Source organism: Podarcis vaucheri, assembly GCF_965113315.1.
Source record: "Podarcis vaucheri genome assembly, chromosome: 11".
NCBI classification, from domain to species: domain Eukaryota; kingdom Metazoa; phylum Chordata; class Lepidosauria; order Squamata; family Lacertidae; genus Podarcis; species Podarcis vaucheri.
In genome coordinates this window covers 19,942,491-19,969,743 of record NC_138749.1, presented here as the reverse complement: position 1 = coordinate 19,969,743, position 27,253 = coordinate 19,942,491, and the positions used below count along the sequence as shown (strand labels likewise).

At 44.1% G+C, this 27,253-nt stretch overlaps 2 protein-coding genes across 3 annotated transcripts in view; one reads left to right on the top strand and one right to left on the bottom strand.

The window, feature by feature from the left end:
- Positions 1-27,253, bottom strand: part of RIMOC1 (RAB7A interacting MON1-CCZ1 complex subunit 1) — a 375,501-nt gene that overhangs the window by 264,907 nt on the left and 83,341 nt on the right. The gene's annotated exons all lie outside the window — the stretch shown is intronic.
- Positions 766-27,253, top strand: LOC309542868 (complement component C6-like). 2 transcript variants are annotated; one of them, XM_082241841.1, is made up of 19 exons: positions 766-783; positions 1,082-1,160; positions 3,106-3,290; positions 4,717-4,873; positions 6,412-6,556; positions 7,629-7,770; positions 9,634-9,772; positions 10,381-10,581; positions 14,816-15,056; positions 16,393-16,515; positions 18,255-18,421; positions 19,817-20,042; positions 20,799-20,970; positions 21,729-21,840; positions 22,440-22,572; positions 22,858-23,049; positions 24,223-24,313; positions 25,093-25,334; positions 26,942-27,253. In XM_082241841.1, the coding sequence occupies exons 3-19, from the start codon at positions 3,142-3,144 to the stop codon at positions 27,115-27,117; spliced, it is 2,808 nt and encodes a 935-aa protein (XP_082097967.1). In that variant the 5' UTR covers positions 766-783; positions 1,082-1,160; positions 3,106-3,141; the 3' UTR covers positions 27,118-27,253. The 2 variants fall into 2 exon arrangements, with proteins under 2 accessions (XP_082097967.1, XP_082097966.1); XM_082241840.1 differs by lacking the exon at positions 766-783 and adding an exon at positions 1,420-1,489 and having other exon boundaries at positions 1,081-1,160.

Sequence of the window (27,253 nt, the reverse complement as noted above, 5' to 3'; positions counted from 1 at the left end):
GACGCTCTGCTTTCCGTCACAGTCCTTCCTGTGCCAATAGCAGTTTAGTCATGCTGGCTACATGACCTGGAAAATCTGTCTGTGGACAAATGCCGGCTCCTTCGGCCTGAAAGTGAGATGAGTGCCACAACCCCATAGTTGCCTTTGACTGGACTTAACCATTCAGGGGTCCTTTACCCTTTTTTTTAACCCTCTGCTAAAGGCAACATACAAGCAGGATAAGTAGGGATGAGCGCAATAAATAAGTTTGATATGCAGAGTTTAAGAAATAATTGGAATAAAGAATTGGAATGTTCATTATTACCTAGACAGTAGGAAAATGTTTTAGCTTTGGGATCAGACATATCGATGGATCTTAAACAAAGACTTATACAACAGAAAATACTACACTAGTGGCCAAAATTACAGAAACCTTTTGGGAAAAGTGTATTTTTGAGGTTTGATGGCTCATAGCTCCACCTTCTTTTGAAGTAATGCTATGAAATTATGTATCTATGGAAAGATAATTTAATGAAGAATGTAATGCAATAAAGTTTGTTCAGTTATCTGTATTCTATCAAAAGTTATAGCCAAATAACCAGAAAAGGGGAGCGCAACTTGCTTAGGTTGATAGGCAGTAGCTTTCCTTTATTTGAATGTAGCCAATGAGCATGAGCGTTTAGAGAGCCAATCAAGTGTTATGAGCCATCAAACCTTGGAAATATACTTTCCCCGAAAGGTTTCCACAATTTTGGCCACTAGTGTATTTAGAATCTATTGGCATATGAACTCATAGCAAGAAAGGTAAGGTACACATCCGGCAAGTAAATAAATTCCACTGGTTTACTTATTCATTGTTGTTGTTGTTTTTTTGTTATAGAAGTTACAGACACTTATGCTACTGTTGTAAGTACAAGTTGCAACTATGTCTACTCATGAGTCATGATACAGCACAATGTCAATGAGACTTGCTCCCATAGTTAAGCAGGTTTAGGATTGGATCCCTGGGTTACATTTTAATTGAATGCAAACAAAACCTATGAGTTGCACCATCGCTGCATAGACTCCTGTTCTGATGGGCTAACGTCCACATTGCATTTAGGTTGATAGATGCCGCCAAAGGGATTCACTTTGCATGCAGAAGCCTTCTGTGAATTATTATTTTCACACAAATTGCACAGGTAAGTTTTTGCTGTATTTGTATGCAAGGTGACTTGTGGTTACTGTCAATAAACCTACATAGCAGATCTCCAGTTTGGGTGTCTCTTCTAAAAGATCCAACTGATATCCTCCTAGTAAAATAAGGAATGCACCAAAAATGCTTTATGGGGGTGTGGCAAACCCCTTCCAGTCTCAGAACTGAAAAAAAACCTCTAGGGAATAAGATATGTTGTTAATCTGGTTCAGCTGCTAATGAGGTGTGATTTCTGCTTCCTGCAGGGAATGCTTTGTCACAGAGGAGAACTTCGAGAATTATTTTTTGATCCCAAGGACTGCAATTACGAGCTCTGTAGGAACGGATTTATAATGCTATTTGTTGAGTATGTGAAATAGGGGCTTAGTTAAAAGGAGTGAAGCAAGTATGGTGAATGATAGCTTTGAAATTTGATGGCAGTCCTTTATCAACTTTTGGAAGAACAGTGGTGTTATTCATGGCACTGAGAATGTTGTTCTTTGGGTTGTGACCTTTTTATTTCCCTCTTCTGCTCCTGCACCTTTAAAAGAGTCCTGATTCATGAAAATTAAGCTGGTAAAACTGTTCTAGCATTGAGGCAGGTCTGGAGCTTTGCTGTTTTTTCTGGTCGATGAAGAAATAGGTAGCAATTCTAACAGATATGGACAAAATGTTTTGAAATGTTGTAAACGGGGATAAAAATAGTTAGAAAATTCTGTCACATCACGTGAAAGCTAAATATATAAAGGATCAGGGGGTTGTTTTAAAAATGAGGTGAATATTATCATGAACTGGGAAGTTTAATGATGAGAGGAACTGTTGCAATGTAATTGTTAAAATGTTTATAAGGTTCACAACTGTTTTGATACTTTGTGCGCTGCTTATGGGCTGTATTCAAGAGGAATTAGCATTGCAGAGATATTTCTTGAGGAGGCTAATTATTCTCGGATGTGAAAGAACATTGAAAGCTCTTTTATTATTCCTTTAAGAGTCAGTAAAAGATTCCTGGTTCCCAGAAAGTCATGTGCTTTAAATGTGATGACTGAATGTTAGTATCAGGGGGGAAATGAAAAATGAGGGGCTGTATGGCTCCTTTTTCAGCACGGGAAAGGTGGACGTCTGAATGGAAATAATGTGTGCACGAGAAGGGTGGGGCAGAGCTTGCATGCAGCTGCTGCTCCCATCCACACTTTGCTCATAAATACGCCTTTGTGGAACAATCCTAGGCATGTCTACTCAGAAGTAAGTCCCATTGAGTTCAGGCAAGATTGTCTAGGATTTCAGCCTGAGTTCTTCTCACTGCTTGTTCACAGTGGCAGGGGTGGAGCAAGGTGAGTGCAGTGGAGGTGGATCGCCCCGGTGTCATTTCTGAGGGGGGTGACATTCGGCCCGCCGCCTGCCTGCGACTCCCCATCTGTCTGGGGAAGGGGGGGGGAGCTGCAGCGTTCCTTCCTTCCCCCTTCGTTTTGACAGCCCCACACTCCTGGGCTGCTGGAGGAGGCATACAGGCAAGTAGGGAGACGCAGGTAAGTAAACAAGCCGAGGGTGGAGGAAACTCTGGACCCAAACCCTGGAATCCCAAAAAAGTTCAACAACTTTTGCCAACCCCCTCCCCCCCAAAAAAAGCAATGGGTAGATCACAGGCAGTCTTTTTATACTGTGAGTAGATCGCAGTCTCTTGGGAGTCCAACTAGATTTCATTGTGGGGGGTTGACAAGAAATTCTCCGCACCGGGTACCACCTGACCTCGCTACGCCACTGCACAGTGGTACATATTAAAGGCTTTGGGGTCCCATCCTGCTTTCACCATACACTTCCAGTGATTATCACAGTTTGATTCGGCTTTGGACATTCACTGCAGGGCACCGCACAGTAGATTAGCTATTAAGCTGCCATATTATAGTGACGGATGTTGAGCTGCTCTAATGACAACTTCTTTTTCTGCATTGCAGACTTTGCTGACTTTTGCTAACTCCCTGCCTATAGCTATGGAGAGAAAAATGAATTTCATCCCCCTCCTCCTCCTCCTCCATGCCACAATTGACAGCAGCGTGGGATGCTACTGTGACCATTACCCATGGTCTCCCTGGTCTAGCTGCTCAAGGACTTGTAATTATGGCACTCAAAGTAGGCAAAGGTAGGAGAGACACGACACCTTTGACATCACAAACTGATACCTTTTTATCTTTCAAGTTGTCTGTTAGGAATACGCCTAGATGAAAATGTTTTCAGCAGGCATTGAGAAAGGATAGAGGGAAGGTGTTTGCCTGATGTCTGTAGACAGGGATGTGGTGATCACACAGGGTCCCAGGACGTTTCACTGTCTATTGATCCCTGTGCCACTTTATTTCTCGCTGCCACCACCCAGGCCCTACTTGGTACAATACTGAGTCCAGTCAGGGATAAACTGGAACATAAATGTCTGTTTATTTATTGCAGTTTAACAAGCATGTGGTTTCATAAACGGTATCGGTCAATTACAACCATGGGGTGCCTATCCAGACCTATAACTTCCGCTACCTGCTCTCACTCACTAAACCACTCTCAGATATTTACTTGTCTTCCTAGCTCCTAACTGTTCCTGACTCAGCTTATTTCACTACACTAACTCAACCTACCCACAGACTCTTCCCAATTCACTCCCGCTCCAACCAACCACCCCACTCCCAACGATCTCCTCCCTTCAACCCTCCCAGAGCTGGTTTTATAGTCCCTCTGACTCCGCCCCCCTGGGTTCTGATTGGGTAAGCTGTTTAACTATTTCACCTCCAGAACTCTCATATGTTAATGTCAAAAGGGAGTTCCAGACTAGACGACACTCAACGATTCAATGATTCAGTCTAAGAGTGGGTGTTGCCACACTGCAGGATCAATTTCTTGCAAATGTAGAACGAGTACAGGCAATGACCAATTGATGTGCTACTGGACACCTGTGCATCGGGGGGACCCGGAAGTGTAACTGGGGGGGGGCATGATGGGGTGGGGCGGGGGAGTAACAGGGCACAATGAGGCATAACAGGGGAGAGTTGGCTTATGTGCCACCAATGGGAGCCGGGGTCATTTCCTGTATTATGTGGCACTTGTAACAGTGCCAGTTCCACAAATCAAAGTGGTCAAGTGGGTGTATATGGCGTAAGGAGATATTGCAGGTAAACTGCCCCCAAGCTGTTAAGAGCTTTATATACCAACAGTAACACATGTTGTTTCCCCTTTATCTGCCAATTCCCACCCCTGCAACTCACTGCTAATCCTCCTCCCCAAAGTTTTGGAAAACCTGAACTGTTTCAAATAAACTTTTTTCTTTTAGTTTTTATCAGCCCTCTGTCAGACAAGGCAGGCATCTCAATCCTCTGTCCCTTGTGGCAGAGCCAGTGCGACTTGCAGCATTCCAGGTCCATTCAGGTGTCCTTGAGACAAAAGGACACCTTGCAGCAACTAATTGCACATTAATTCATCTTCATTTGTCCTCTTTGGCCGGCAGGTTCCAAGGTGGGAATTATTTTGCTTCCCTTGACAGGAACCCTTGACCACGAACATGTCTCTCCCCCCCCCCCGTATTCTAGGCAAATCAGGATGGATGACTATTATATCAAAAACCTCTGTGGCCAACTCTGCACAACTCAGGAATCCAGGGCCTGCAACCAGCAGATGTGCCCTATCAATTGCCAGCTTGGAAACTTTGGTCCCTGGTCAGAATGTGATCCCTGTGTTAGAAAACAAGTAAGTGCAAAAATTGAAGGGAGGTGGGCACAAAAGGAAGTCAATGTCAGGGACCGTGCTGAGGAGGGCTGCACTGAGGAGGAATGGTGGGAGCCTCCCCCTCCCCCTGATCAGGATCCTGAATAGATTTGGAACAGTGGTTTGCAGAGGGACATAGTTCAGAAGGCAGAAGCTGGGAAGTACTGGGTGAGGAACACCTAGGAGGAGGAGAACTGGGCAGTGGCGTAGCGTGGGTTGTCAGCACCCGGGGCAAGGCAAGTAATTTGCGGCCCCTAACCCGTGGATTTGCACCCCCTAACCCCCAGATGTTGCGGCCGGTGCAGCCGGCCCCCCCTGCACCCCCACGCTACGCCACTGGAACTGGGAGAGAGAGAGTTAACAGACTCACTGTCATTGGAAAGCTTCCAGCCCAGGCATAGGCAAACTCAGCCCTCCAGATGTTTTGAGACTACTGTTCCCATCATCACTGACCACTGGTTCTGTTAGCTAGGGGTGATGGGAGTTGTAGTCCCAAAACATCTGGAGGCCTGAGTTTGCCTATGCCTGGTCCAGCCGCTCAGCCCAAGGTCAAAAAGAGCAGATAAGGTGGCAGCACAGAAAGCACAGTGGTTGCGAGATCAGGATGCAAGACGTGGAAGTGACCCGGGGGGGGGCACAGACTAGGGAGGAAGTGGGTGGAACCCTTACTTGGGAGAACCTTCATTCATTTGAAATGGATTCTTTGTGCTCTAGCTGTGATCATTAAAGTTCTAACTGGTAAGAGACTCCTTTCTCTTTGTTCTGCTTGTCTACGAGCAAGGGGCGGGGGGGGGGGGGAGGAAACTGAGTCCCTGAAGCCTGACAGGCAATGAGAAGTGCGAGTGAGCGTTTTGTATTATTTTGATTCATTCAAAGTACAGCTCCCTATCCATTCTGAAAGTCCCAGCTTCAATGCTCAGCATTTCCAGGTAAGGCTGGGAAAGATTCTCCTTCTGAAACCCTGCACAGCTTCTGCCAGTCATTGTAAGCAATAATGAGCTAGACTGACCATTGGTCTGACTCAGTCTAAGGCTCCTTCCTATCTTCCCACTAACTATTCAACTCAAGACATGCACTGTTTCTTTAAATTTATCTGGAGAGGGGAGGCAAAATCTCACTGCCCTCTCCTCATACTCTGCTTTCACTAGTGGCACCAGTGTTACAGAATGTTCTTCCTGCTGAACTACAATAGACCCCCATCAGTATTGGCATGCCACCGGCTTATAAAGACACTGCTGTTATACAAGCAGTCTTCTGATCTCCTGGCCTACAAATCCTGTTGTAACTGTTAACTGCTGTTCTATTTTTATGGGCTTTTTAATTGCACATTTGTATTGGGGGTGTTTATTTTAATGTTTTGGTGGAATGGCTTTCTGTGTATTTTAATAATGTGTGTTTCTATTTTTTGGTCATGGGTTTTATACTCGTAAATGACTTAGAAGCCATTTTGGCAATTAAGCAGAATATAAATTACTTGACGGTGGTGGTGATGATGGTGATGTCCTTGTTCTGCCTTTCAGTTTCGTGTCAGGTCCATTATCACACCTTCTCAGTTTAAGGGGCAACCCTGCAATGAGCCACTGGTAGATTCCCGGAGGTGCTACCCGACCAAACAATGCAACATAGAGGAAGTAAAATGCGAGAATAAATTCCAGTGTGAAAATGGTAACCCAGATTTGTATCTTGATTCCTTCAATCTAGATGCACCATAAAAAAATTTTACAACCATTTTAGTAGTGAAGCAAGGTCCATGTGTGCAGTTGACTGTCTTCTTCCCCCATGCACCCCTGCACTCCTTTCCAATCTGCTGAGGGAACACACAGAGTGAATTTGGAGGGTGTGGGGGAAACAGAAGGAACAGAAGGAGGGGAAGTTCCATTGCATGAGTTGAAGCTGTTCCACTTGTCAGCGGCGTAGCGTGGGTTGTCAGCACCCAGGGCAAGGCAAGTAATTTGCGGCCCCTAACCCGGGGCAAGGCAAGTAATTTGCGCCCCCTAACGCCTAACCTGCCGCCGCTGCCAGCTTCTTCTTGCTGCTGCCTGGTCTGGTCTGGTGTGGTTCTCTCCCGCGCTCAGCGCTGCGCTGGGTGGCCACTGCACTGTCCCTCCCCCAGATAGTCCTTCGCTCTCTCTCCGCACCGCATGCCTGGCACCCACCCCCTCCACAGTGGGCGGCGACCCAGCGGCTCGGATCGGATTTGCACAGCCAGCACTGCAGTGAGAGAGAGTGAGTGAGCCAGGTAGGGGCAGAGAGCTGCGAGTGCGAGCGCGCCCCCCCAGATGTTGTGCCCAGTGCGGCCGGCCCCCCCTGCACCCCCATGCTACGCCACTGCCACTTGTGCAATAACTTTGTTGGATACAGCCCTATTTATTTATTTATTTAAGCTCTGACACCATTTATTTAGGCTCTCTAACCAGTTCTCCATTCCAGATTAGCATCTGAATCTGGAGGGCCACGCACAGGTTCCCTATCCTTGACTTAGTGAAATAATACATTCTTGGTGTGGGTGTGGGTGTTCAATAATCTAAAACAATAGCTTCTAACTCTTAAAACTATGGTGTGAAAGGCCAAATCTATCTTGGCAGGCATCTTGACTGGCTTGATGGCCACTAATGCGGATGGCTTTGAAAGCGCACTAGATAAATTTGTGGGCAGTCACTGTGTGAGAACAGAGTACTAGACTAGATAGGTCTTTAGCCCCGATACAGCAGGTCTTTTCTTATGTTTCTGACAACAGGTCGGTGCATCGGCCGAAACTTGGAATGCAATGGCGAAAATGACTGTGGGGACAATTCAGATGAAAGGAACTGTCGCCGTGTGAAGGCTGTGTGCAACAGAAGGCATGAGAGCATTCCTAGCGTGCAGTTAATAGGCCATGGGTAAGGAAGCTATTCTTAGATGCCTTTTGCTTGCTCACATCTATTGAATAAGTTAAAAAGAACACCTTACAAACAGAATATAAATATACCATCCAAGTATGCTTTCTGCATGCACTATTATCACTGTGGTTTCCTAAAAATTGTTGTAAACAGAAAAATATATTGATTACCATAACATGACTGATAATTTAATTTGTTTTAACTGATTTTAATATTGTATTTTTACATTGCTTTTCCTTATATTTGTTGGGGGGATTTATTTGACTGGAGGGGGAATTACAAGGAGCAAATGACATGCAGAGAAAGGATTAATCCCTCCCTCTTCTACAAATTGCATCCTCTTGCAATTGTTCTGCAATGACTGGATTTCCCAAATGTCTAGTTCAACTGCAGCAGACACTCTACCCCGCCCCCCCCCCATATAATGAAGCCACTTGCCTTCACACTTTCCCCACCACAAGGTGGAGCAGAGCAAACTGATAAATCTTGCTAATCCCATTTAAATTATTTTTAAGATACCTCAAAATTCCTACAGAAGTTTCACTTGATCAGAATAACCCACGATCTAAAACCCAGAAGACCCCCTATTCCACTCACAGAGCAACAATTCCTAGAGTTCCCTGGGAAGAGGAGTTGATGTTTAAACAACTCCAAAAGCTGTGGTTAACTTTCATGCCGATGAATTGTGTTAACGCTGAGAAAGATGGAATGAGCTGATAGGAGGTGGTTTTAAAGCTGGTTTCTGATTAGCTGGACGTGGGTGGCGCTGTGGTCTAAACCACCAAGCCTCTTGGGCTTGTCGTTCGGAAAGTTGCGGTTCAAATCCCCGCGGCGGGGTGAACTCTCGCTGCTCTGTCCCAGCTCCTAGCAGTTTGAAAGCATGCCAGTGCAAGTATATAAATAGGTACCACTGCGGCAGGAAGGTAAATGGCCTTTCTGTGTGCTCTGGCTTCCGTCATGATGTTCCGTTGTGTCAGAAGTGGTTTAGTCATACTGGCCACTCGGAAAGCTGTCTGTGGACAAACGCCAGCTCCCTGGGCCTGAAAGCAAGATGAGCACCACAACCCCATAGTCGCTTTTGACTGGACTTAACCATCCAGGGGTCCTTTTCCTTTACTTCTGCTTAGCTATGAAGGAGCAGGTTCTGCTTTTATAAACAGGCATTCTTAATACATAGGAAAGGTGGGACTAGGGATGGATGAACCTAATCAGTTTCAGTTTCTCTTGGTTTCTCATTTTTCCAATCTTATGCTCAGTTTGCCTCGTTCCCACTTCAGTCTCCGATTTATTTTTAAGTCTCCGTGCAAAATTGTATGGATTTTCATATTCCGTTCTCCTAATATAATCATTTTTGTACTCAAGTTTACCTAATAGACACATTTTTGCAAGCAGTCTTCCTTGATATATTGCATTTTCTACATTATTTTCACTTATCTACACATCTTTGTGCACATTTCTCACATTTCCCCATGCTTCTCCTTCTTTAGTTGAAGAACTGCATTGCAAAATTTGCAAAAGCTTGAATTTTGAAAGATAGTTTGTGTTTTTGTTCCTCCTGTATTGGTTTGGGAAGTGCACATTATGTAGATTCACATTAAAATGTGAACTAAACAATTCTCTCCCCCATCCCTAACTAGGATAGACATGAGCAGTGGACAAGTTGAAAGGGATAAATTTATACTCCAGCCTAGCTACTCAGAATTAAGTCCCACTGGTTTTCAGGCTATCCTTCCCAATAAGTATGCATAGGCACACAGTGTTATTTATTCAGTCAACTCATTTATCCATCTTATTTGACTGACAAGTTGGCCCTTGGTGCTTTTTGTGACCAACCAAACTTTCTGAAATCTTCCCTTTCTCCAGATTTCATATTATGGCACAGGAGAACAGAGGAGAAGTCCTCGGCAATTCTTTCAATGGAGGCAAATGCACACTTGTGAAAAATAATGATACACGGAAGACATTTCGGGTTCCTGCAAACTTAGAGACGGTCAGCTTTCAGGTACCGGTCAAAAAATACAAAACACCAGATCTTGCATACAGAAGCTCTACAATGATTATAAGGCAAATGATATTTTACTTTAGCAACAGAGGACTGGACGTTTTCCAGAAATCTATGTATCTTTGAGCAATATTCATCCTTTTCTTTTGGGATTTGAGGCTTGCTGGGTAAGCGGAAGCAGGCAGAGCAGGCAAATCAGGACCCTGGACAGTTCCCCACTATTTGAGCTATGGTAGATGTTGTCGCAGCAAAGGATCAGATCATCTGAAGACTTTTTGTGGTTCTACCCTCTCTGGGAGTCGTGTAATTTCCCCCCTGCAGTTTCGTGTTCCTGTATGGCTGTGGAATTGCAGGCACTACAGTGGAGTCATCCCCAGAGCCCAAAGATGAAGGGGAAACCATGTTTTTAGGCCAAAATGATGGAGAAAGTGCTGCTGAAGGCTCCCTACCCCCCAAGTGGGGTGACTTTTGGGACATCTGAACCTGAGTCCTCCTTGGTGACATGCTGATCTGGATGTAGGAGACATAATTTTTGAATAGAACTATGCCTTATATTTATTGTGGGTGCATTTCATTAAAAAGGGTGTCTCTGTTTTCCCTCTCCACAGACAGAGAATGAAGAGGACGATGTGGCATCTGATTTTTACAATGATTTAATTCCTCTAGAGTCTTCTTCCTCTGGAAGCAGCTCTTCCTCTAGCTCAGGCAGACGATCTTCTGGAATCCCATTGCTCTTCTCCAGAAAGACTAAAGTGAAGGTCACATCTTCATCCTCCTTCAGAGAGGCTGTGCAAGCGTCATATAAAAAGGTACTCATGTTTTTGTTCTCTCCTTTTTTTCAGTCTCTGTCCACCAGTGCTGAATTCAAGTCTTGACCAGCAGAAGCGGAAAAGGATATGGTTTATTTTCCAGGGAACACAAAACCTTTCCTTTACTGAAGTATCTGTATTGTGGGAAAGCAGAAAATTGTATCATAGGTCTGAAAGTGTTGATCAAAGCAGATTAGTTTAGAGCAGTCCATTCAGATCATTGAAAGGGAATACAGAGACATTATATTTCATATACAGCTTATATGTTTTTTCTTTCTAAATGTCTCCTGATGGGTGAAATTAGACTTTTTCTAAGCCCAATGAAACCACTACAATACAACTGAAATAAGAGTGATCTTTTCTTGTTTAGCAATGTCTGGTGGTGCAGGAAAGACAGATAATATTAGATACATTGCAATCAGGGCTGGGGAAGAAACACTATTGTCAGGGGTTCAGGAGCAGAGACGCAGAGAAGGGAGGAGACAGAGAGCGAGGGGGAGGAATACGAAGGAAGGATGAGTGGGGATGACGACCCGAGATCACCGAGCCTGTCCAGTGAGTCCGAGGATTCCCAGAAGGGAGCGCCAGCGGTCAGAGCAAGGGGGGGAAGCAGGGGGACACCCCAGGAAGAAGGGTCCAGAGAGGGATCAGAGAGCAGCAGTTGGAGATCGGGACCCACGTGCCCAGCCGGGAGCAGAGGGGAGAAAGGGGACCAGACATCGGGTTCCGGAGGCTTTCAGCAGGAGGGAGGGCATGAGTCAGGAGTAGTCACGCCCACCTCCGGGAGCGACGAAACGATCAAGAGGAAGGTAGAGAGTTGGGCGCGCGCGCCAAGTTCAAATGCAGCGGAAGCTGGCGCAGTAAGCAGCCCGGAGAGTGAGCCAGGTCCCAAAGCCCGCCGCAAGGAGGCGGAAGGGTCAGGGGGGTCCGCGTCAGAAGAGAGTAGGAAAGAAGAGACCCCGGGGGGCAGAAGGACCCAGAGACGGAGGGAAAGGCGCAGGAGGTGGAGCAAGGCTAGGGTATTAAGCTGGTGTGCTAGAGGCGGAGACTCAGACGGGTCTTCGCCGGTCTGACATAGAAGACGTGGGGCTGCACATTGCAGTTTGGAAATGGAACCTGTAACCCAATAAAGACTCTTTTAACGTGAACGCTGGCTAACGTGGTCCTATGTGAGCTGGGACTGGGTAGCAGCCCTGACAACTATCATAAAGTTTAAGGCGTGTCTATTGATAATGTTTCTGTACTGAGATTAAGGTTAGTAGACCTGATTGCATCTGATCAAAAACTTCTATTCATTTGTGTCTGAACAGAGACAATGCTTTTCCTGTTTCAATACAGCTGTTAGTTTCTGCAGCGATGCTGAGATGAATCTATTTTTATCAGGGAAGATCACCACGCTCATTTTGCATACATTTATGCAATTAACCGCAGACTGAGCTTTTGCATTCCATTGCTATTTAATACCAATGTTTACACACACACCCTTTCAACAACCATGTGCATTAAATCTGACAACCAAAGATCACTGGAGCAAGTGAGGCTTGCAACAAAATGGTGTTATGTATCCTCACTTCCTAGCAGTGGTGTTCCTTTTCAGGGTTCCTGCCACCCAGCCATGCCCATCTCCAGGATAATATCAGTGTAAGGAACTCAGGAAGTTGTATTGCATTTCCCTGCCCACCTAATTTTCAGTTTCCTGTTTCCCATCTGACCATCAATGTTCTGTGGCTGCTGAAAATACTCAGCCCACACTGGGCTGTAATTTTAGAGGGGTGTGTGTGTGTGTGTGTGTGTGTGTGTGTGTGTGTGTTACTGTTTGTTTTAGGTTTTGTGTACTTCTGCCAAAACTGAAGTCCCCCTGAGAATGCTAATATTCTTGTCTCCGTGACTCCATTTTTGTCGACACTCACCGCCTGAGGTTGCTATCGAAGGCTGTGATGCTGGTTTAGACTTCTGATCTGATCAAGCAAGGCAATTCTTTTCATGTCTTGACAAAAAAACGAAGGGAATTTACTTCCAAACCAATTATATTTATTCTGCACTAGGGAAAGGGGAGAATTTAGATCCGAGTTGCATTTAAAAGCAAACATCCACACTTTTCGAAACAATACAAACAGAGCCGTTTTTTGAAATTTGCACTTGTCTGAATTTTGCAATGCAGTTCCCCAGTCAAGGAATGTGTACAAAACTGCATATACTAGGATAAAGTGTGCATATATTAGTGAAAAATAGCAGACTAATATGCATCATAGCAAGGGAGATTGTCCAGTAAAAATATATATCTTTTGAGAATTTTTCACTAAAATGCAGATGAGTTTTCAATATTATATTTTTTAAAAAATGGTAGACTGCTGTGAAAATGTGGAGAACTAGATTAAGATAGGAAAAAATGGCAGAAACCAAAACTGACAGATTCACCCATACCTATTCTGCACAGATATCACTGGTGCTAAATCTAGATGCCTTTTTGCCCTAATATCTCTGGCAACAGTTAAGATGAGACCTAGTGTGGTTCAGGGACTAAAGTGTTGAAGTAGATTTCAGGCAACCTGGTTTTAACTTGCCACTTGACCAGGAAGTTCACTAGATGACCTTGGGCAAATCATGACATCTCAACCTAGCCGACCTCTCAGGGATGTCAGGAATATAAAATGGAAGGACCTTTTGCACTGTGGCTTGAATTCTTTAAAGGAAAAATGGCATATAAATGTAATGAGCAAATCTCTCTTTTTTTCTGGAAAGCATATTCTGCATGGTGAGTTGGTTTTTTTATCATGGTGCAACATTTGTCCTTTCTTTCTAATGTATACTTGTAAATTCTAAATGAATTCATAATAGCCTATGTTTCAATAAAAGTGTGGGTGTTATGGGGTATAATATTTATTTTTTAAAGTAATGTTCTTGGTAGCATTTGTTTAATAAGTAAAAAAATTCTTTTCCCAAGTGAAACAAATATGAACATAATTACTCTAGTGTCTGCAGTGTAGAGATAAGCTTTTCTCTTAAACCAGTTTATTTATTCATTCATATACTGTATAAAATATCACAGTAGAAACAACAGCCAGGGATTGTAAATGGGAAAAGATTTTAGAAATAAATAAATTGTTGGAGCCGGAGCTAGTGATTTGTCCATTTACTGATAGCATGTGATAAATAGAACATTCTGGACAGAATTGTTGTAATTTGCAATAAAAGGAACCAAAAATCAAGAAAGAACTAAAGTTAAGTTTCTCACCAACAAATTCATTGCCGTAAGATGTGGTGCAGGTGGCTGGTTTTATTGGCCTTCAAAGGTGAAGAGACATAATCATGGAGGGATAGTCCTTTTGGCTGCTATTAGCCATCACTCCCACTTATGGTGAACTCAGATGTTGAGTGCTGACACAAATTCATCCAGAATTGGGCAAATGATAAACAAGAGGTATTAGGGTGTGTGTGTGTATGTGTGTACTATAGGTATTCACCTGTGAACTGCTCCACTGTATTCACATACCCTCCACCTCTTTGAAGCCCAAATCTGGGACACCATCTTCCTGTATGCCATCTTCCCCATTTTTTATCACAACAGCACGGCGGCCATTTTGGTTGCCATGATCTTGTGCAATTTCACACCACAGTTCCCCCCAGGCAAAAAAAAAAATTGCTTTTTTCAAGCATGGCACCCATAAATGTGTGTTTGGGGGCATCACATGAGATTATGGCCCTCCCAAAAGTGCTAAGTAGGGGGGAATTGCACTGTGAGTTCACAGCAAGCAAAGTGGCTGCCATTCTCTTATGATAAAAAAATGGGATGTCCAGGTTTTTTGGGGGACACTTATGGGGTATGTATTCAGCCCTGAGAAACACTACAATTCAAGTGACAGCAGCACATGAAATGGTTTTCTCTGTGGTGGCTCCAAGGTGTTCTGGGATGCCCATCTATTTCCAGGTATAATCTTATGGCAATTGATATACTTTTTTTGGCCTTGGATCAAGGTGCTGTCCTAGGCATTTGGACGAGTAGCAGTTTCCCTCCTGCTATTTTATGTTGCTGCACTCCTGTTTTGCTGCTCATGTGATCTTGTTGAGCTTTGTGCTTTTAATTCATGGTTTTAATGAATTTTATGTTGTTTTAAAACCATTGTCATTTTATGTAACATGCCCTGGGAGCATTTGGTGAAGAATGGCCATAAAAATCAAATAAGTGCCTTATTAGCAACTGGGACAGACTCTAACTTTAATTCTTCCATTTTAGAACTCCAACTTTATTAGAGTCCATAAGGTGATTGCTGTGTCGAACTTCACAGTGAAACAGTCAGACTTGCACCTCTCTGGAGTTTTCCTACAGGCCCTCAACAGCCTGCCTCTGGAGTACAACTATGCCCTTTACAGCCGGATATTCAATGACTTTGGGACTCATTACTATACTTCTGGTTCAATGGGGGGCACGTATGACCTCCTCTATCAATACAGTGCTGAAGAGCTGAGAAATTCAGGTATGTGGCAGTTAGCTAGGGAAGATCACATCACCATTTTAACAGCAGTAAATGGCCCTGTTTGGGGGAGAATGGGAGAGGATATGCAACAGTTTCTTTTTAAGAAAACCAAACTTTTCCAGAAGTCTCTTTAGTGATATAATGAAATATAATGATATGCATGAGGGAATATTGTACCAAATCTTGGGGGCAGGGGGCCTGAAAAAGGAATGTTTGTTTAGATTTCCCATGAAGAGGGCACAAAGAGGAATGTTTAAATTATGAACAGTGCAGTTCCTCTCTTATGCCTGCTCTGACCAATGACGTCTTGAGTAACTGAGTAAATTTGGGTGTGTGCATGTTTGGTTTGTGTGACATTTCCTTGGTTCCATGCTCTCTTCCTCAGCAACATCCCCCTATAACTCCCATTGTTCCTACCACAGACCTGTAAATCTTCCCCTTGCAGGAACACCATGGCAGCTAGGTTTCTGAACTCTGGCACGCTTCATCCTCTCACATCCAGTTCTGGCAATATAGAAATGAAAAATGTATAGACTTTTCCTTTGTTTGAAAAATCATACTTTAAAGTTTGCTGCACAAGACTCCTGTGGATTTATCTGCCTAGATTAGAATTTGGCAAGCAATCCATTCTGGATGGGCTGCTGTACCTACAAATTTCATCCTCGCTGCAAATTTCACCCTCTTCTAGAAAAAGGCGGGTGGGGGCATTTTTACACCATCCATTGTAGTTAATTGGGTGGATCCAATGTGGTTCTAAATGATTTGCTTTGGAAAGACAGAGAGCACCATTGAAACAGATCCTACTGCTCCCCAAAGCTGCACATACAGATGCAAGTTGAATCCTGTGGTCAAAGCATACCCCTAGAACTCATTAGGGGCTCAGCAAGATTGGTAAAGAAAAAGTGTTTTATATGCATTTTATATGCATTATAACACTGTGACACCAACGTGATTTCTCTTACAAAGTTTACAGTGCATTTTCCTGAAACACTTATTTGATGTGTCTAGAACCAGCCTAGGTTTGTGTTATTTTGTATTATTTAAGATTGCTGGAATTCTGATTCCAAACCAGGCACATATTGTTATTTTTCTGTAATAGCAGAATGCTGTCAGACATGAGACTTAGGAGCTGCTCCTTTCTGCTTACTCACTAAAGTGAGTTGACCAGTTTCAGCCAGTTCTGATGAACAACATTTGCTCTCCACTTCGGAAAGAGACAGTGAGCTATTCCCACAGTGTTGTTTGCAAGGCAGAACAATAAGTAAAAATAACATGAATGCTGAGTTGCTTTGTGCATTTTTAAGTACTGGGGACATGATTTCTCTCCCCACTACAGGTTTAACAGAGCAAGAAGCAAATGAGTGTGTCCGGACAGAAACAACGAGGCGTGTCTTTTTCAGGAAGAAAAAGAAAGTGCGTACAGATTGCATCAACAACAGAATGAGTGAGAAGCATGAAGGTAGCTATAAAGGATAGTGGATTTCTAACGATCCTATTGCCTCGAAGTGTGTCGTGGTGAATAATAAGAATAAGCAATAACCTCAATATCCTTTGTTTTTCCAGTGGCAAATACTTGCAAAGAGTGCATTATGTTGATATCCAGGGATTCAGCTTTTTTCATTCTTTAAAAAATAACCTCCATTAAATTCTGCTCTAGAATAGTCTCAATGTTCACGATTTCAAAGCACTGTGAGAGACTAATTGCTTTTGGGGAGGGTTAACTGAAGCAGACATGGTCAAGGAATTTAGCCCTTTCTCTGCTGCTGTCCTTGGAAATCTCATTTTTTTTCTGTAGCTGCTATTTTCATTAGGAGGAAATACCTCCCTTAAAGGTAAAGGGACCCCTGACCATTAGGTCCAGTCATGACCGGCTTTGGGGTTGTGGCACTCATCTCGCTTAACTGGCCGAGGGAGCCGGCATACAGCTTCTGGGTCATGTGGCCAGCATGACTAAGCTGCTTCTGGCGAACCAGAGCAGCGCACGGAAACACTGTTTACCTTCCCGCCAGAGCAGCTTTCGAACTGCTAGGTTGGCAGGAGCAGGGACCGAGCAATGGGAGCTCACCCTGTCACGGGGATTCGAACCGCCGACCTGTGGTTTAACCCACAGTGCCACCCGTGTCCCTAATACCTCCCTTAGCAGATGCTATTTGCTTATTTATTTATTTTTTAAAAAAAGAGTGTCAAATGCATGTCGACTCTAATTTGATCTTGACACAGATAGGTAGCCGTGTTGGTCTGCCATAGTCAAAATAAAAAAATTCCTTCCAGTAGCACCTTAAAGAACTTAGTTGGTCTTTAAGGTGCTACTGGAAGGAATTTTTTTATTTTGATCTTGACAGTTTCAGCTGACAAGTGGTTAATAAAGGAAGAAACGTAAGTAAAGAAATGGAATGTATTGTGGAAAGCTCCATCCTGCATCTTGCATACACTATGTAAATTAAATGAACTTACACCTGCGCTACCCAGTAACCTTCCTTGGTGTATAAGTCTCTATTCTTTTGGTGCACTGATGTAATACTGCAGTCTGCTCTGCTCTTGTTCAGGACAAGCTTATTCCATTCCCCCTCCCACCCAATTTTCTGATTACTTCCCCTCCAACAGTCAGTCAGCATTCCATAGCCACTGACCTCACTGGACTATTTAGTGGGTTTTTCTCTAATTCACTAAGGTGACATTCAGTGATGTTAGGTAACCCACTTTTCTCTGCTCGCACAGTTTAGGATTAAACTGTGTGGGCAAAAAAACAGCATCTCTGCAAGCGGCAACAACCAGCTTGCAAGTGGCAGGTGCCAACGTTTGCCAACGTTCAGATGATAGCTGGTGCATGCAAAGCCCTGTGTCGTCACAAGTGCCAATAATCATGCCAGCAACTTGCTATGTAGCTCAAGCACTGACCATCAGTGTTGCCTTCAAAACAAACCTCATTTTCAGCTAAGCTGACTCACGTTTGACATAATATATGATGACAGAAACAAGCAGGCGGTCATGGCTTGGTCAAAATGGCTTCATGGACCAAATAGAGAGACCTAATAGACCTAATTATGCCCATGGGCTAGAGGTTTGTCATGGCCAGTATATCATTCATTCTTTCAGGTGGTTTTCTGCAAACCACCGTCTGCATCGATTTTGAATAGATGCTGTGAATTTGAGCATTGCTCTGGTAACCAAAAACCACTCCTTTCAAATCTGTTCCAGGTTCTTTTCTTCAGTCCTCTGAAAAGTCTATCTCATTAGTAAAAGGAGGGAGGTCTGAATACGCGGCAGCCCTGGCCTGGGAAAAGAAAGGATCTTTCCCAGAGCATGCTGTGTACACAAATTGGCTGGAATCGACCAAAGACAATCCAATCGTTGTTGATTTTGAGGTAGGAAAGCAGAAGCAATGAAGCAGTGTATCCTTTTAGCCCACAAAGAGATGAACATAGGTCCTCGGTTCACAATGGGGAAAGCATTTATTAATCTTGTTGTGGATATTCTGGTCACAAAATAAAGTTAAAGAGATAGGTAGAACATCTGATTTGCATTCAGAAGATCCAAGCTTCAACCCCTTGCATCTCAAGCCAGGACTGAAACCAGGCAGTGTAGACTAGGTTTCCTCAACCTTTTCAAACCTGCTTTTAGCCCAAACATATTTTTGGGAGACCTGTTTCTTAATCTTAGGCCAGACATCTGCATGGTGGTAGAGTTCTTCTTGGCACTCCCCTTGGATCCAGTATACCTGAAGGAGCGTCTCCACCTCCATCGTTCTGCCCGGACACTGAGGTCCAGCGCCGAGGGCCTTCTGGTGGTTCCCTCACTATGAGAAGCCAAGTTACAGGGACCCAGGCAGAGGGCCTTCTCGGTAGTGGCACCCGCCCTGTGGAATGCCCTCCCATCAGATGTCAAAGAGAAAAATAACTACCAAATTTTTAGAAGACATCTGAATTCAGCCCAGTTTAGGGAAGCTTTTAATGTTTAATAGGTTATTGTATTTTAATGTTTTGTTGGAAGCCACCCAGAGTGGCTGGGGAAGCCCAGCCAGATGGGCAGGGTATAAATAAATTATTATTATTATTATTATTATTATTATTATTATTATTATTATATCAGCCCACAACTCAATAGGAGGCACCTACCCACCAGATGAAGACCAGTGGTATAGACAATTGGTGGGTATCTACTGAAGTGGGTAAAAGAATAGTCCAACTTGGTTTAAGGCAGCTCCCTATGTTCTTCTAACTTTGTAAAGCACCTAAGGAGAGATGCAATTCTTCAGGTGTTGTGGAACTCCAACAACATAACTATTCTCTTTGTAAAACACTCTGAGTCATCCCCCCCCCACTTTTTTAAGAGTTTGGATGTGATATCCTGCTTTATCACTACCTGAAGGAGTCTCAAAGCAGCTAACATTCTCCTTTCCCTTCCTCCCCGACAACAAACACTCTGTGAGGTGAGTGGGGCTGAGAGACTTCAAAAAAGTATGACTAGCCCAAGGTCACCCAGTAACTGCATGTGGAGGAGCAGAAACGCGAACCCGGTTCCCCAGATTACGAGTCTATCGCTCTTAACCACTACACCACACTAGCTCTCTTGTGTTAGAATTTAAACAATCGAGCACTGTATAAATTTTATGAACCAAACAAATAGCTCCCATCATCCTGAACACTGCCCATTTGGTGATGAGCGTTGGCTTCCAACAGCATCTTGAAGACCACATGTCCCCCGTTCCTGAGATAAAGATGCACTGCACTTGATGTTACCACAAGGCTCTTTTCATTTAGCTGGCTCCCATTTTGGATCTGGTGAAGGACTTCCCGTGTGCGGCAACTAAACGGCATAACCTCCAGAAAGCTCTTGCAGAATATGCGGAGCGATTTGACCCGTGCCGATGCGCTCCCTGCCCCAACAATGGCAGGCCTATGCTCTCCGGAACCGAATGCCTCTGTGTGTGCCAGGCTGGTACATATGGCGACAACTGTGAGATGAAAGCACCTGATTACAAATCTGGTATAGTCCTTCATAATTTTATTTGCATGCTGCTTTTACACAAAAAGAATCATGCTCAAAGAAAAGGGATGCACCTCATAGGCAACCACCACAAGAGCAGTTTCATAATAACATAATAAAACAGCAATGTCATAGCAAATATAACAACGTGCAACAACCCTTATAACAACATTTCAGCTTCGCATGGTCCTGATACCATGGCAGAAATACAGGGAACTGCAGATACAACTATGACACCTAGAAGAAGAATTTTCGTGTGACAGTGCTCACCAGTACAGTGTACCATCACCTTCTCTTCGTCTTTTGCTGTCTATAGTAGCCATTTTGTGCTGGCACCCACGACACTTTTAAGAAAACATAAGTACCGGTGTTGCATTTTTTAAAAAACCAGGCAGAGGGCCTTCTCAGTAGTGGCTCCCGCCCTGTGGAATGCCCTCCCATCAGATGTCAAGGAAATAAACAACTATCTTACTTTTAGAAGACATCTGAAGGCAGCCCTGTTTAGGGAAGCTTTTAATGTTTGAAGTTTTATCGTGTTTTTAATATTCTGTTGGGAGCTGCCCAGAGTGGTTGGGGAAACCCAGCCAGATGGACAGGGTATAAATAATAAATTGCTATTATTGTTGTTGTTATCATTTATTATTATTATTACTAGCGCTGGGCATAGGCGTGTGTTGCTCTCACCTTGTGTAACATTTCAGTGAACCTTGTGGTTATTCCAGGCTTGTTAGGGGTTTCTCTTCTCATCTGTTTCAGTCGCCGTGGATGGTCACTGGAACTGCTGGTCTCAATGGAGTCCTTGTAATGCTGGCCATAAGAGATATAGGACCCGTGAGTGTGACAATCCTTCACCGCTAAATGGTGGGAAACCATGTGAAGGTGAACGGGCCCAAGAGGAAGAATGCTACCTCTCCATATTTGCTGACAAGTAAGAGTGAACTAGAATGGCTAATTGTGGGAAGGGCTGTAGCTCCATTGATTTCCATTTGTCAGGATTTTGCAGTTTCCCTATTTGCAGAATTTCAATGAAAATGGAGCCAGGAGTGGAAACTGCCAATGCTCACTTAATTGTTCCACGTCTGGGATAGAAGTAAATCTGGTGCATATGATTGGTTTTGTTGCTACTTTCATTCCACAAACAACACATCATTTATTACACACACAATTTGCATTGTGTCTCCTTTGCGTTGAAATCAAAAGGTAGAATAATGTAATGACAATGTCAGTTACATAATCTACATAATTAATTAAGTCAGATAAGTCCACCACAGCAGGCAGTGAGGCAAATAATGTAGTCTTTGGCAGAAGATGATCTATAGTGGAACGGAAACAGTGCTGCATGTGACAAATAAAGAGACAATGGATAATGATGCCTTTTTACACCTCAGATTCGATCCCTGGTATCTCCAGACAGGGCTCCAGAACCATAAAAAGCAATTGCTCCTCATTGAAGATAGTATTCTTATGTCCACCCAAATCTTTGAGCAGTGAGAGGATTTTTTTGGCAGGAAGCACCTACTTTGTTTTTGGTTTCCTCAGAATTAAGGTTACTGGAGACTGGTGTCTTTGTGACAATTATTTAAATTAGTATTTAAGAACCTGGAAGAGCCCTAGAGTCTTTCTGGTGGTTCCAGTAAGCAGTAAGCAAATAAAGGTTGCAAGAATTCAGTGGTTCTTTTCTTCTAGGGGGGCCTTGTGTCTCAACGATGGTGACGAGAAAAAGGAAAGGGATATTTTGGTTGAGCAGCCTGAATCTGGATGCCTCAAACCAGACCCTCCAGAACATGGGTTCATCAGGGTGAGTGTTGGAACTTGTCTCTCTCTAAATGGGTAAAAGCCTTTATCTCAATGCCTAGCTTGCTCTTGCTCCTGTCTTCAGCAAAGAGATGGCCTGAGAGGCCTCTGAAGGGCCCCTTCTTGCCTTAGTGGACCAATTTGGAATTTCTCATCCATGTTGGTGGCAGGACCAGCAGTGTTCTATGAGCAGCTGAGAGCTGCCATTTTAATTTCCCTCAATTCATCAGAGGGAATGTGGAGGAGATAAAACATTAATGTTTTTGAGATTAGATTGTCAGACTAGGATTTGGGAGATCCTCCTGGGAATTCCCACTCAGTCATGGAGCCCACTGGAACCATTGGCTTACTTTCAGCCTCCCCTACTTTACAGGGTTGTTGCACAGATAAAGGAACAGTAGAGAACTTTTTGGATACACTAATTTCCCTGGGAGTACTTGTGTAGAAGAATGGGATGGCATTTGCCCAGATAAATAGAAGAGCTAGTGATATCCTGAAGAAAGGTTCTGTGGAAGAGCTTTCGTGTTACCAATCCAAGTTGTGATTCCAAAACTTTTAAAAACTTGTTCAGCGAGTAAAACCAATTCTCCCTGTTGATTTCAGAATGAAAAGAACTATTATGCTGTTGGCGAACAAGCTGAAGTTGTCTGTTTGAGTGGATACAACCTTGTGGGGTATCAGTTCTTTCTCTGCCTACCAGATCAAACATGGGCACAGAGGCCTGTCGATTGCCAGCGTAAGAGCCAGAAAAACCCTTGCCAGATAGAGCGATTCCCCCTCCCACTGTGTGACCTTTTGTGGGTTCTCCCAACCCCTGCAAAGCCGATTTATGGGGAGGAGGAGAAGGGGGAAAGCCCCATTGTGTTAGTGGGACTTGTTGCTCTCGCTTCTGCTAGTGCAGCTGTTTAGTTGAATCTGGAGCAAAGGGATAACTAAACATATGAGTGGATCTTTAATTGCATGTTTAATCTGCAGGCTTTTTATAACAAGATGCTTATTTTATTATTTTATTTTGCTACAGCATCCTCTTGTCTCAGACCATCAGCATCTCCTAGTGTATCCATTTCTCCATTTAAAAGTGACTACAGCATTGGAGAAACCATCCAACTTAGCTGCCCTGCAACCTATATTCTAAGTGGCCACAGACAATACACCTGTGGGAAAGGCCCATCCTGGAAGCCTCCTGTTTGGAGCCTGCTCACCTGTGAGAAAGGTAAAGGGAAGCAAGTTGATTCTATGTGGTTCAGTGGCTAGTAGTCTGCCAGACCAGGGCTGGGGAGGTGCAGGTTCAAATTCACATGTCGCTATGAAGCTCACTGGTTGATTTTGGGTCAGTCATTGCTTCTCAGTCTTTGCAGGGCTGTTGTGAAGATAAAAGTGCATGACTACATATGTCATGTCATGTTGTGTGGATGCCTGATTATCGTCTTCCAAAGCAACTACTCTATTCTGAACTTAAAAATGGTAAGTGTAATGCTGGTGGTCAACAAAAGAGACTCAAAGACGCTTTCAAGGCAAATCTAAAAAACATAGTAGTATAAAAACTGACAACTGGAAAACAATGGCCTGTGAGCACTCCACTTGGAGAGCAGCCTTTACCAAAAGTGTCATGGACTTTGAAGATGCTCAAACTCAGGACGAAAGGGAGAAACACGCTAAGGGAAACCCTCACCATGATTAAGTCCCACCTGAAAACCTATCTCCCCACTTGGAAGGACGTGTGGATCCAGAATTGGCCTCCACAGTCACTTATGGACTCATTGTTAAAACCATATTTATGGAAGACAATCTTACTTGGCTACGAGTGGCAGAAGAAGAAGAAGAAGAAGAAGAAGAAGAAGAAGAAGAAGAAGAATGGTGCCTTGAGCTCTCTAGGAGCAGGGAGGAAAAAAAATGCAACAAATAAATAAATGGATACCCACCAAGACCACTTTTTATGCACCTCTCTGATATAGTATGTCCTCCTTTCCAATCCTGACTTGTGACTTTAGGCTTCATTGCCACTGTGCTCTCTTGCTTCTAATATATCAGTTCTCCATATGCGTCTCTTCAAAGCCTTCTTCTCTCATTTCATACCACATTCAAATTTAATCCTTTCAAGTCTCTACATCTGCCAATGCTCTATGTAGGTGTTAGACTGCAGCTCCGTGGCTGAGCATCTGTCTTGCCTGCACAAGGTCCCAGGTTCACTCCTTGGCATGTCCAGAGAGACACCTCTGCCTAAAACCCTGGAGAGCTGTTGCCAGTCAGTGCAGACAGTATTGAGCTAGATAGACCAAAGGTCTGACTCAGCATAAAATAACTTCATATGTTATGTTATCTGCAGTAGGATTTGTGTTTCCAAGCCCCTTGAAAATCATGATTTGCTGGTTGTTGTTTTCCCCAGATGGTCACACTCAAGCTCAAGGCAGTTGCAGGCCAGGCCAAAAGCAGGCTAGATCCCAGTGTGTGTGCCTGTCACCAACAGAGGACTGTGGGTAAGGAAAGCTTCATCCCCTCCCCACCCACATGTAACATGTTGAAATATCTATAGCTCTAAACTTCTTTAGCTGGAGTGGGAAGTTTCAATGAGATTTCAAGGCTTGTGGGATTCCCCATACATATGCAGATAAAAAAACAGACAATAGCTATTAAGCAGCATGACAGAGGTGTTGATGCACACACATATTTCTTTTGTTCCACTGTCATCCTTGGTCAAATAAGTTTTTGAAACACTGCCCTGCTGCGTCCCCACCCAAAAAGAAAACCCACTACAAAACCTGTTTGGCGAGAGATTACTGTACTCACAGAGAGCAATGATACTTCTTATGTACCTTTTTCAACACTCTGAAGAACAAACAAAGCATCATCTGCCTCCATGTCAGATTTATGTTAGTCTCATAAAGCTGTCTGATAAGCCTAGGGACATTCCAGACTTTAGATTCATTGTCTCCTTGAATCTCTCCAATGTGCTGAGCAGGCTTCAGGTTATTTACAATCAACTGCTCTACAGTCTCCCTTTAAAGATGATGGAACCTAGGCTGCTCCTTCCTTCCTTCCTTCCTTCCTTCCTTCCTTCCTTCCTTCCGAGACTATTTCACTGCCCCACTAACCTCAACCTGCCCTCTTTTTTGCAACCAATTCAGAAGGTGACACTAGCTGTCAGGTTCCTCCTTTTTGTTGTGCAGTGGGAGGAATATGGGGACAAAACTAGAATTAGCTTCTCCTTTCACTCCTCCTACTGTCCACTAAATTCTTTCTCTTTGTGCTTTCGCAGACACTACTCTGAAGATGTTTGTGTCCTGGATGCAGCTTCTGAGCAAACCCTTACAAAGCCCAGCTGTCAGTATTTGGCAGGAAAATGCCTTGCAGAGGATTTGCTCCATTTCCTGCATGCTGGCCCTTGCCTCAGTGACACTGACTTGTGGTGGGCCAAGGAAAGGGCCAAAATGTCCGCAAACAGCATAAAGAAAGAACCTTGTGGCTACGACACATGCTATGATTGGGAGAGCTGCCTAGGTAAGCATGACTCCTCAGTCCTTCAGTGGCTCTGGGCTAATGCTCAGCACTGTGATCGCACTTGCAGCAATTACAGTTGCGTCTTTAGTCAATTAATTTGATTAACCGATTAAAACAGAGGCGAGAACCTTTTTGGCTCCATGGGCCAAACCTGGGTTTTAGCAGGAGTTTCCATGGCATGGAATTCAGCCAAACTGAGCAGCGCTGGCATAGTTCAGATGGTAGATTATGAGACTCTTAATCTCATGTTCATGGGTTGGAGCTGGGCAAAAGATTGGACTCCTTTGGGCAGGGGCTGGACTCAATGACCTTCATGGTCCCTTCCTGCTCTACAATTCTGTGATTCTATGATTTAACCCCCTGTCCATCAGCTAATGAGTGAGGGGTTAAATTCTGCCCATTTGGCTGCCCAGGAACAGAGGTGTATACAGTCAACCCACCCTCACGGCCATCAGATGATGTCACCAGTGATGTCAGTTGATGGGTGGGTGGGTGTGGTTTGGAGAAATGGTTCCATGGGCTAATGTGGACTGGCCCACAGACTTGGAGGTTCCCCACCCCAGATTATAGGTTACTATACCAACTAAGCTGCAGCAAGCACCCAACACGTCCAACTGCCAACCCCAGCAATGGCCAATAGAGGAAAAGAATGTTATCCGTCTTGGAAATCCCAGGGTGGTCCCAGGAGAGCTGTGATCCCCTTCCAGCTCCCAACACACAGTTGAAAGCTCCATCTTGTACAAATAGCAGCAGCTGGGAAGGGAAAGTACTGTTTGTTTTATGAAAACGATCTGGTATATTTCTGAGTGCGTGTCTGTGCTAAGAAGTGAAATCCCCATGGGATTGTTTGTTCAAGCATTATTGTGCAACGAGGGAGAAACAACCATGGCTTTTCCCGTAAGGTTACGAAATGTTTCTTGGCTGGCCTGTTGCACCGAACGGTTCAGCCAAGAAAGGGAAGGACAATGGCTGTGTGGAGAGAGGTCAGAATGAGGCTGGCGTGTGAAAGAGAATCGACTCTTTTCTTTGAAGTATAATAAGCTAACACAAGTTAGTACCTTGTTTCTCAGTGGGTGAGTTGAGCACATCTCCAGAAGACCAGGAAAAGAAGACAACTTTTTAATTTTTGACCTGGCAGCTCCTAATGTCAGGAGCTGTGAACCTCGTAGGGAACAGTCATAGCTCAGTGGCAAAGCATCTGCTTTCCATGCAGAAGGTGCCAGGTTCAATCCCAAGCACCTCAAAGTTGGGCTGGAAGAGACTCCAGCCAGACGCTGTATTTCTGTCTTGCTTCTATAATATTTCCAGCCAGTGTGGTGTAGTGGTTAAGAGCAGTGGACTTGTAATCTGGGGAACCGGGTTCGCGTCTCTGCTTCTCCACATGCAGCTGGTGGGTGACCTTGGGCCAGTCACACTTCTCTGAAGTCTCTCAGCCCCACTCACCTCACAGAGTGTTTGTTGTGGGCGAGGAAGAAGGGAAAGGAGAATGTTAGCCGCTTTGAGACACCTTCGGGTAGTGATAAAGCAGGATATCAAATCCAAACTCTTCCTCTTCTTCTTCTCTGGGTACCATTTGAGTGAAACAAAAACCTGTTTCTCTCTTGCAGAGACGCACAATACCTGCTTCTGCCTGATCCCTAGCCAGTGCCCGCCAAGTGAGGAGCACCTCTTCTGCCTCAACGTTCGGCACAGAAGGATGACAGCCAACCTCTGCACACTGGGGGCCATGAAATGCTCCAAAATGAACTTTGAAGTAGTGCATGAAGGACGCTGCTTGGACTAAGAGCCTTTGAGAGTCACTGCTGGGTTTGCAGCTTGCGTGGCTGCATTTGTTCTGGGCCTCTACATGCAGCTTGGATTTCAAAGATGAAGCTTTCCAATTCAGGGCTATTTCTTCTCACAGCCCAAATGTGCATGGG

Coding starts and splice junctions, on each gene's coding strand:
- LOC309542868 (XM_082241840.1), top strand. CDS start 1,090: ATGCCGCCAAAGGGATTCACTTTGCATGCAGAAGCCTTCTGTGAATTA. Junction 1,161..1,419: donor TTTTCACACAAATTGCACAG/GTAAGTTTTTGC, acceptor TGCTTCCTGCAG/GGAATGCTTTGTCACAGAGG. Junction 24,314..25,092: donor TCACCAACAGAGGACTGTGG/GTAAGGAAAGCT, acceptor GTGCTTTCGCAG/ACACTACTCTGAAGATGTTT.